General features: G+C 49.7%; 2 protein-coding genes across 3 annotated transcripts; both read left to right on the top strand.

The window, feature by feature from the left end:
- The first annotated feature begins 912 nt into the window (after window positions 1–912).
- LOC123030301 (glutathione S-transferase theta-1-like) lies at window positions 913–3,498 on the top strand. Its single transcript, XM_044444129.1, has 4 exons — window positions 913–1,295; window positions 1,788–1,938; window positions 2,490–2,666; window positions 3,273–3,498. Exons 2-4 carry the CDS (start codon window positions 1,927–1,929, stop codon window positions 3,471–3,473), a joined length of 390 nt encoding a protein of 129 aa, XP_044300064.1. The 5' UTR covers window positions 913–1,295; window positions 1,788–1,926; the 3' UTR covers window positions 3,474–3,498.
- Window positions 3,499–5,195: 1,697 nt separating this feature from the next.
- Window positions 5,196–10,855, top strand: LOC123030300 (glutathione S-transferase theta-1-like). Of its 2 annotated transcripts, none has more exons than XM_044444128.1 (5): window positions 5,196–5,339; window positions 8,599–8,686; window positions 9,313–9,463; window positions 10,346–10,495; window positions 10,637–10,855. In XM_044444128.1, exons 1-5 carry the CDS (start codon window positions 5,228–5,230, stop codon window positions 10,835–10,837), a joined length of 702 nt encoding a protein of 233 aa, XP_044300063.1. In that variant the 5' UTR covers window positions 5,196–5,227; the 3' UTR covers window positions 10,838–10,855. The 2 variants fall into 2 exon arrangements, with proteins under 2 accessions (XP_044300063.1, XP_044300062.1); XM_044444127.1 differs by having other exon boundaries at window positions 10,319–10,495.
- Window positions 10,856–10,881: the final 26 nt, after the last annotated feature.

Genomic DNA, 10,881 nt, shown 5'->3' with positions numbered 1-10,881 from the left:
CTAAGGCCTCAGTGATACAAGGGTCATCCATGAGGCCACTCCAGGCCCTTGGATTGCGTGTAAGCTCCACTGATTTATTCATGAGGTTTTATGGGGGAGCATAGGAAGGGGACATCATCACCTCCCTTTGTAACCTTCCCTGTGTTTTCTCACCACTCCATCTTTTTTCCTAATGTGAAAAAATCTATTAAAAGTTGGAGGAGCTGCACAAGGCCTTCTAAGGGAGGGAGCATGAAAGATGGGACAGGCATTTTTAAAAAATACCTAAAATCAAACCACCAGTCTAATTTTAGTAGAATTTACTCCTGCATTGTGTGCAGCATAAATATAGCCTGAAAAAGTCCAAAGGGCAACCAGTGCTGTCAGGAACCTTTGCTGTTTCCCTGTCTTTGCATGAACAGGGTGGCCCTTTCCAGGGAAACTCTCAGAGCCACTTCCCTTAGAGCGCTCTTTTGCACCAGGCTGGGAGCGGTGGCTTATTGCTTCATGTTGGCCATGAGATAATGCAGCTTTGCTCTGGACTCTGCCTTTAGGGCGTTACCCTTTCTGAACTCCCCTTTGTACCGCTGCCTTGAGCGCTGCATTGAACATATAGCAGTTTAGCCCTAATGCAGGTGTGAGCCAAATGGGATTATTCCTGTCGGATAGGATTGAGCGGGCATGCAGGGGCGGTCCAAGTTCCATTTCTGGATATGAACTACAGTGGCCACATCCATGTTTTTCCCATCTGACCTCCTGAGGCTGGGAGTCTGTAGCTCAGTCAGGATGTTCTCTGTCCACATGCCCACCATGATGGATTGGGGAAAAAAGTGCACTTTGTGATTGGAATCATGTCTGATTTGCATCTGACTTGGTATAGCAATTCTTACTTCTTCTGCCATCTTGCATTTATGAAAATGTAATTTGTCTGATTTCTGCTACAGAATCCAGGGTTCTTGTTCATATCACTGTCACCAGATGCCCTCAACTGGGACTGACACATGGGCATTTGCCGAGCACTTGGAAACTGTTTCTTCAAGTGTTATTCCTGAAAAAAATGTTAGAGGAGGAGGAGTGGAAAAGCGCCAATCCTCCCTGGGCTTTAATAGAAAAGCCCAGGCAATGAGAGTGCCTCTTCTTTAACAGAGGAGCCCAGGGACTGGCAGGGAAGAGGGTGCCCCTACTTTCCACCTTCTGCCAGGTATATTTCTGGACTGACCTACATCTTCCTCCTTGGTTTTAGGACTACAGCCCAAGGTAAATATTGTGAAGAAAGTTCCAGTGTTGAGGGATGAGACCTTCATTTTGACAGAAGGGTAAGGAGAGGCTGACATACACTGCCTTTCCCAATTTCTATCTCATTTGCATGTCATGAGGGTCTCGAATGGTCAGATGCTGTTGAGCAGAGGGCCCAGTACCAGAGACCCAGGAGTAATTCAGAGCCAGATTTAACACAGCTTTAACCAGAGAACAGCTCTGAACAGCTTTCCTCCCAGCCGCCATTCAGGTTATTCTGCTTTACATGTAGCAAGCTACCAGGGATGGGGGTGGTGTCAGGCTGTGATGTAACGGCCATCAGGAAGACTTCCTTGTGACTTCAGAGTAAATGAATCATCCACAGGGAAGTTCAAGAAGAATGCAGAAAGGCAGTTCTTGGTCATCTGGCACTCCAGAGCAGCTTTTGTCAAGCCAACAAGTAGTTTGGCTGCCTAGGTTTGCTTGTCAACTAACTCTGCTGCAGAAACTGAGGTCTACCCTCTTCTTATTTCATCCTTATTGATTGAAACCTTCCATGAATGTTTGGGCAGTATTGCAATACTTCTGTATCTGAGCCGCAAGTACAACACCCCAGACCACTGGTACCCATCTGACCTAAAGAAAAGGGCAAAGGTGGACGAATATCTCTCATGGCACCAGAGCAACATTCGGGCCAATGCTCCAAAGACCATGTGGATCAAGGTGAAGGACTTAATGGTGGTTGTTGCTTTGGGTAGTGGGAGTGTCTCTTCTTGGGACTGAATCATGCATGATAATCCTGGAAGAGCTGAAAACTATGTTTCTGTGCCCCCCTAGTTCAAGCCCTTGGGCAGTATTAGCTTGTCCCTTTTCAACTTGTCAGCTGCAGAAGCTACCTGCTCATTCCCCCATCCTCTGGAGTCACTTCTGCCTCTTACTTTCTCCCGGTATTACAATACAATATGGGGGCATAATATGGGAGAGTCATATTGTTTGACCATCAAAAGATGTTTTGCCAAAGGGTCTTTGGTGATCACCACAAAGGAGCCTGCCACATTATAATTGGTTCCATGACATACAATCTCTCTGGAAGGTGTATCTAAACAACCCACTAACTTTTTCCCTTTCCATGAGAGCTGGATCAGCCTGTGTGTCATCTCCTACATTTCTTAGCGTGAGATCCTGAATGTATGAGCACCCTCTCTGAGTGTAAGTTCTCATAGCATTGCACACAGATAAGAGGCTTGTGTTCAAAGACTGTCCTTCATACACAGGTGCTCATTCCTCTCTTCACGGGCCAACCACTTCCTCCGGAAAAACTGCAGGAGGTCATGGAGGGCCTAGCCACTTCTCTGAAGCAGCTCGAGGAATTGTTCCTTCAGGACAAACCCTTCCTTGTGGGCAACGAGGTCTCACTTGCAGATCTGGTGGCCATTGTAGAGCTCATGCAGGTGAGGCTTGAAGTTGACCAGTTCTTGGGGAAGGGCCAATTCATCTTCCTAGTTATCTGCTGGCCAGCCCATGAGTTGGCCTTTATTGCCTCAAACATCAGCTGAGGACACCATGAGTGGAAACCAGCTGAGGGCTCCATAGGAGGCCACACATCACAGAGGAGGACCAGCCACATCCAAAGCTTTAGATTTATTTTCATTTTGGTGGAGTCTCTGTTTCTAATTTGAGAACAGCATAATTTGACACTCCTCGAATACAACTATAAATGAAGTCACATGTATCAGATTAGCTTCTGGCAAGCTTTTCCTTCCCATGCTCAAAGCCAGTGCACTGACACTCATCGCAATACAGCAGGAGTGTCACCCTGGGCATGTGTCCCTTACCTTGACACATCTGGGCAACGGTGGGCACTGGAACAAGCACTGAGGAGATTGGCGTGGCTGAGGGTGGATTGAGCCCCCTTTTGGGAATGTGACTACTGTAGCGCTGGGCCAGGGTTGGGGGTAGGGGACACTGAAAAGACATGAATCTGTGTCAGGGCCTTTCTTCCCTGTGGTGGATTTTAGTGTTACTGCATGACAACCTTTTTATTCCCTTTTCCATAGCCAGTTGGTGTTGGATGTGACATCTTTAAGGATAGACCCAAACTAGCGGAGTGGCACAGCAGAGTGGAGGAAGCTATTGGGAAGGAGCTCTTCCTACAAGCACATGAGTTGATCCTGAATATTAGACAGTTGAGCACAATCCAGATTGATCCACAGCTGAAAGAGCAGCTGGGGCCAATGCTGCTGAAGATGCTGAAATGAATGAATAAAAGACGTACACAGTGTTGTGCAGTCTCCCAGCCACGGCAATCACGAATGCTTCCCCTCCCTTGGGCAGTTGCCTACCACTGCAAAGCTCTTTGTCTCTTTGACTCAAAGAGCTCCTTGGCACTTGGGCTTCCACTCTGGGGGTACCTATGCCCCACCTGCACAACCAGCTGATGTGTCAACACTGAAGATCTCAAGGAAAGAAGGAAGGGTCCTTGATGTCACTTTGTCTGAGGTACTTTCTAGCTCAGCTTCAGATCACTCAACCAAAAGCCCCAAAGCTGCATTGCAGATGGGATAGGCAGGCCTTGATGAGCTCTTGATGACCCTTTGGCATCATTTGGGGCAAAAATAGATGCTTGCTTTGGTTCTCTCTCCTAGCTCTAGGAGAGACATTTCGATTTGGGTGAGGAAGAAAACCTGATTAAAAGCTGGGGAACCACAAAAGACACATGCTGGAGAAGAGGTGGACCTGGCAGGACTGTGACTATCTGGGATCCCTTTAGGGCCAGCATGAGATCCCAGATGGCTCTGCTGTGCTTGACACCCTGGGCCTGGCACCTTGGTCTGGGCTAGACCCTGGCTGCCTTGCCTTGCAGTCCTGAGCGGCAGAAGTGGGTCTTTCCCTGCCCCACCTGCCTAGCAGAGCCCTTTCCACCAGAGATGTGACTGCAGCAGGTGCCCGGGTCAGTTGTCAGGAGGCATAGGCCCCGGCCCCCTCCAGCAGCTGCACAAGGCGAGACCTCAGCGAGAAAGAAAAGTGAGATCAGCGGGTTGAACTTTCTCGCCAAGAAGGGGGTCAGCGACCAGGAGGCCCTGGGAACCCCTGGGAGCTGGGTGAGCGCAGCGAGGTGCGGCATCCTGCCTTTCCCGAAGGAGGGTGGCCCCGCTCCTCCTCCTCCTCCTCCAGGCCTCGGGGCGGCGCTTCTTCGGAGTGGAGGAAGCTGTTCCCGAGATGGGTGGATGGGAGGAAGTGCGCCAGGGTACAGGCGAGGGCTTCCAGTGCGGCAGGTGCTGGTCCGCCGGGCTCGATACGCGGACGACGGGGAAGAGGGGCACCATAGCCCGCTGATATACCTGTGCCCGGCCTCGGAGACCGCCCGTGGCAGAAGCCCGCGAAGGTGCCCCCTGGCCCCCCAGCCTGCGGGCGCTCCGCTCGCCCGCCGCCCACGCGCGTCTCACGCAGGGGCGCCCTGGAGGCGGATTGCGGTGCAGGCAACCGCCGCCTGCTCCGGGCCCCGCGTTGGTGGGGCGCCGCTTCGCTCACGGCAATGAGACGGAGAACGGGGCGTGCTACCGGCCCAGCAGCGGGCGGCATTACGAAGCCATTCTCGAGCGAGGCCGAGCGGCCTGCGGGAGTAGCGGCGAGGAAAGCCTGTGCCCGCCCGGCGCCGGCTCAGGCCGAGCCGCTCCTGCAGGTGGCTCCCCGCCCCGCAGCCCGAGCGGCCTGCAGGCCACCGGCAGAGGCTTGCTGCTGCTCGCATCCGCCTGCCCCTCGTCTCCGGCGCCTGGGCCCGTCTAGCGGGCTGCGGCTCGGCCCGTCTAGCGGGCTGCGGCTCAGCCCGCCCGCCAGCCCGCAGGAGAAGGAGCGCGCGAGGCCAGGCCGGAGAGCAGCTGCCCGGCCGGGAGCGAGCGTGGCCTGATTGGCCTTTCCTGCCTCGCCCCCGGGGGCTGCTGATCGCGCGGGCCAGTGAAGAGCTCGGGGGACGTTTCCGTTGGTCCTGCGAGCGGCGGAGCCGCGCCTCGCCATGGTGCTGGAGCTCTACCTGGATCTGCTCTCGGAGCCCTGCAGGGCGGTCTTCCTCTTCGCCAAAAAGAACAACATCCCCTTCATGATGAAGAGCATCGAGATGCTGAAGGGTAACTGTGGGAGCGGGGCGCCAGCCGCAACGCCCACCCCGTCCGCGGCAGGGACGGGCGGGTCCCAAAAACCCTCTTGGAGCGGCATATCTCCCTCGCCGCCTCCACTCGGGGTTGCGCAGAGGATGCAGAACGTCGCACACCCAGCACCGCATGGGGAACACGGCTTGCCAAGTCCCGTGTGCCCTTCCGTAAGAGCCAGCTAGAGCTCCGCGATTCAGGCAGGCAGTTCACTTTCACAATCAGGCTGAGAAGAAGTGGGAGGGGGCCCTTTCCAGTTCCACCGCCCCATTTGCAGCCTTCCTGGTCACCTCTAGCTGCCCCGTTCCAAGTGGTGGGCCTGAGCCCCACTAGCTCACCTTATGTTGCATGCTCATTCAAGGCTCTTGAGTGCACACGGTGTCCGTTTATCGATTTGTCAGCCTCTGGAGCTGCGGCCTCAACAGCAAACTGCCGTCAGACCCTCTTAGTGTTCCTCTCTCCCATTTCCATCGAAGCTGGCACCAGAGATGATCCATTCAGGCAGCTACAAAATGCAGCCAATTATGGAGAAGTGGTAGAGATAAGCTGAAGGCCCCAGAGTTGGCCTCTTTGCCAACAGTTAGTGTGGGGTTGTGGTTAAGGGTGTGGGGCTGGGGCTCAAGCATTCTGGGTTCTAGTCCTTGCTCAGCCATGGGGTCAACTGGATGACTTTGGGCCAGTCACTGAGTCTCAGCCCAGCCTACCTCACAGAGTTGTTGCTGTGGGGATGAGACTGAGAGCAGGAGGGCTATGATGTAAGTTGCTTTGAGTTCTTTAAAAAAGAAGAAGGTGGGATATAATTCTAATAATATAAGCAAGCAAGCAAACAGCCAGTTGTTGTTAGTTGCGAAGTCATGTCCAATCCATCAGGACCCCATGGACAACATTCCTCCAGGCTCTCATGTCTTCCACCATACCTTGGAGTCCACCCAAGCTCACACCCACTGCCCCAGTGACTCCCTCTAGCCACCTCCATCCCTTGGACTGCAAGGAGATCAAACCAGTCAGTCTTAGAGGAGATCAACCCTGACTGCTCTTTAGAAGGCCAGATACTGAAGATGAAACTCAAATAGGAGGAAGAGCCTAATGCTGGGAACAACGGAGGGCAAAAGAAGAAGGGGATGGCAGAGAACGAGGTGGCTAAATGGAGTCACTGAAGCAGTCGATATGAGCTTAAGTGGATCCCAGGGGAAGGTGGAGGACATAAAGGCCTGGAGGAATGTTGTCCATGGGGTCGTGATAGGTTGGACATTGACTTCATAACTAACAACAACAACAATAGTCTTGCCACCTCTTCTTAATCTCTTCTGCCTCTGTTAGGTCCCTGCCAATTTTGTCCTTTATCATGCCCATCTGCATGAAATGTTCCCTTCATATATCCAATTTTCTTGCAGTGCTCTCTAGTCTTTCCTGTTCTATTGCTTTCCTCTTTTTCTTTACACTGTTCATTTAAGGCCTTCTTATCTCTTCTAGCTATTCTCTGGAATTCTGCATTCAGTTGGGTTTATCTTTCTCTTTCTCCCTTGCCTTTCGCTTCCCTTCTTTCCTCAGCGATTTGTAAAGCTTCCTCAGACAGACATTTTGCTTTCTTGCATTTCTTGGGATGGTTTTAGTTGCTACCTCTTGTATAATGTTGTGAACCTCTGTCCATAGTTCTTCAGGCACTCTATCAGATCTAATTCCTTAAATCTATTTGTCAGCTCTACTGTATATTCATCTGGGATATGATTTAGGTCATACCTGAGTGGCCTAGTGCTTTCCCCTACTTTCTTCAATTTAAGCCTAAATTTTGCAACAAGTAGCTCCTGATCTGAGCCACAGTCAGCTCCTGGTCTAGTTTTTACTGACTGTATAGAGCTTCATTTTGTACTCCAAGGCCAAATGTTCCTGTTACTCTGGTTATCTTTTGGCTTCCTAGTTTAGCATTGCAATCCCCCATGATGATAAGGACGTCATTTTTTGGTGTTATTTCTAGAAAGTGTTGTAGGTCTTCATAGAACTGCTTGACTTCAGCCTCTTCAGCATCAGTGGTTGAGGCACTCTGTCATTTTGGAGATTGTATCCCAGTACTGCTTTTCCTGCTCTTTTATTGACTATGAAGGCTACTCCATTTCTTCTGAGGGATTCTTGCCCGCAGTAGTATACCTGATGGTCATTATTATTATTATTATTATTATTATTATTATTATTATTATTATTATTATAACATTTCTATGCCGCCCCTTGCATCTGAATTAAATTCACCCATTCCTGTCCATTTTAGTTTGCTGATTCCCAAGATGTTGATGTTCAGTCATCATCTCATGTTTGACTAAGTCCAGCTTACCTTGATTCATAGATCTTACATCCCAGGTTCCTATGGAGTATAGTTCTTTACAGCATCAGACTTTCCTTTCACCACCAGATTAATTCACAACTGAGTGTCCTTTCGGCTTTGACCCAGCCGCTTCATTCTTTCTGGTGCTACTAGTACTAGTCCTCTGCTCTTCCCCAGTAGCATACTGGACACCCTTCGACCTGAGGGGCTCATCTTCCGGCGTCATATCTTTTTGCCTTTTGGTACTGTCCATTGGGTTTTCATGGCAAGGATACTGGAGTGGGTTGCCATTTCCTTCTCCAGTGGATCACGTTTTGTGAGAGCTCTCTGCTATGACCTGTCCGTCTTGGGTGGCCCTGCACGGCATAGCTCATAGCTTCATTGAGCTATACAGGCCCCTTCGTCACGACAAGGCCATGATCCATGAAGGGGCAAACAGCCAGTAGCCTTCTGGAAAGCTGGGAATCTGGCACTATGTTACCGCCAGAGCTCATGTATTTTGAATTAGACTCTTACCTCATTGTGGTTAACTAAGCTGCTTTGCAAGCCAATCTTGATTAAAAATAACATGTGTGTCTGTGTGTGCACATTCATATGCATATATACTAGCAAATATGCATATATATGCATACACATAGTTGTGTTGTTGTTGTTGTTGTTGTTGTTATTAAACCTAAGCCACTCCATTAGTCATAGGGTGCCTGGCGGCTCATAACATAATTAAATCAGTATATAATTAAAACTATTATACATTTATACATCTCTAAAAAGTGAGGCACGTATCCTGTAGTTAATTACATTTCTAGACTGCCCAGTGGCCAAAGCTCTCTGGGTGGTTCACAGCAATGAAAGGTATGAAGATTTTTGCTGAACCACACTGAGTAACATTTGTCTTTTAGTGATCTATTTTATTAACTTTAGGACAACAGTTCAGTGAGGAATTTAACAAGGTGATCATCCTGAGAAAAGTGCCAGTTCTAAAGGATGGAGATTATACCTTAGAAGAATGGTAAGGATTTCTCAAGGAAGAAGATGGGCATCAGGAGGAGAACAAGCAGTCTCCTGCTCACCATTCCTTGCTTATTTTAGTTTCATGTGCAAAGAAATGCACTTAAACACCCCAGTAATGAGACAGAATAACCACCTATCTTCTTACAAATTGTTATGGGCTCTGATTAAGGCTAGAATCTTAACTTTGGATGTTTTATTCAAATTAAAACTGTGACTCTTGCTTGTTTTGCTAATGTCCAGACTGTCCTGAGCAAAACTAAAAGACAAACTGATAGACATTGTCTGGGCTGGAGAGGGGCTGGCGAGGTGCAAGATGGCCATGCAGAGTGCCAGCTCCAAGCTGAGCTGAGGCATTCTGGGAGCAGCTGCAACTGCATTTACCACCTGCTGGATATGTAGCCCTTCTTTCTCCACACTTAGAAATCATTGCCTTTGAATTCTTACAGATCACGTTACTGTCAGGAGGAGGCTGAAAAGTTGAAAGTCCCAGTGTAAGCTGCCTCCTGTTCTCCAACTCCAAATCCCTGTGGCACAATTCACACCTGATGGGTTTTTCAAATGAAAAGGCATTCAGGAATCCCCCAGTGCTTCTCCACCAGACAAACTTCCCTTTTGCTCCAACAGCACAGCCATTCTTCTCTACCTGACCAGGAAGTACAACACACCCAGTCACTGGTACCCACCTGATATGAAGAAGCGAGGCCGGGTTGATGAGTACCTGGCCTGGCAACATACCACCATCCGGGCCAGTGCTTCCAAAATCTTGTGGCTCAAGGTAAGGGCAGGGTTGGACCCCACAAGCCCTAGGACTGTTCCTTCTTCCCATGGACAGGGCATGGATTGGGACAGCTGCCATTTCTCGGGTCTTAAAAGAGATTCTGCCCTCATTGCCCATCTCTGTCCAGTGGTTCCTAAACAAATAGAGTTCACCAGAGCTGATGCACATGTAACAGCTGCAGCTTTGCCAGGAAGAGGAGCAGGATTCTGCACAGAGCATCATTGGCTGTGAGATGACTGCTTCTTTCAGATGGATGCTGTATGCCCTTAATACCAAGAATGGCAAATTCCATGAATTCATTTCTTTAATTTGAAATATTTGCCTTCTTTGTTTTATTTGTATATTGCATATGGTCCAAGAATCCTGTGCTCTCTATGCAAAGGGGTAGGTGGAGATACATTTAACTTCTTTCAGTTTGACAGCCAAATTCCATTTTGGAGAAATTTTGGAGAGCTGCAATCCACTGGGGGCAAGTTCAAAGGCAAAAGCAGGGAGGGACAAAATACCAGCATATCTATCTAGAACTATTTCTACCTTTAATGATAAAACCCAGGTGAGTATCTTATAGCTAGGGAAAGAACGCTTGGCTATCTGAGAAATCCAAGCAGGCTGGAATTAGCCACTGGAGCTGAGGCGCTACACCCGTTTCTACACATTCTCAGCCTGGGAGAGGAAGGTAAATCACAATGCATAAGAAATGCCTAACTGGTTCAGAAATGACAGACCCCCCCCCCCCCCCCCAGCTTCCACAGAAATCTCACTGGCTTGAGGCAGCCTGGCTTCCTTCTCTCCCTCTAATGTAGCATGCTTGGCCCTATCTCTGGATGTCAACAGCAATTTTGTATGGGGCAGGTGGTGATCCCCCTCTTCCTTGGTCAGCAAATACCCCCAGAAAAGCTGCATGATGCAGTGGAGGACCTGAACCTTGCCCTGCAAAAGCTGGAGGAGAAGTTCCTGCAGGACAGACCCTTCATCATTGGCACAGAAATCTCCCTGGCTGACCTGGTAGCCATTGTGGAGCTCATGCAGGTGAGGTCTATGGAAGCATGCTGCTTACATCCGGGGTGGGGGGGGGGGAGTGGTAAAAGTGTGTCTGCCAGATGCTGCCTTCAGCCAGAACCTCCCTGGGCTTACATGTTCCAGCACTGCTTCCCCTGCATCTTTCTGCAGCCCATGGGAGCTGGCTGGGATGTCTTTGAAGGGCGCCCTAAACTTCAGGAGTGGTGCAAAAGGGTTGAGGTAGCCCTGGGAAAGGAGCTCTTCATGGAAGCACATTCACGGATCCTGAACACCCAGGAGCTGAGGAACATCAGCATTGACCCACCACTGAAAGCCCAGATGAAGCCTATACTCTTGAAGATGCTGAAATAAACTTAGCTCATCCCTGCATTCTTTGGTCTGCCTATTTCTGTATT

This window comes from Varanus komodoensis, unplaced genomic scaffold (genome assembly GCF_004798865.1).
Source record: "Varanus komodoensis strain SLA01 unplaced genomic scaffold, ASM479886v1 scaffold44_1, whole genome shotgun sequence".
Taxonomy (NCBI): Eukaryota; Metazoa; Chordata; class Lepidosauria; order Squamata; family Varanidae; genus Varanus; species Varanus komodoensis.
This window is presented reverse-complemented; position numbering and strand designations above follow the sequence as displayed.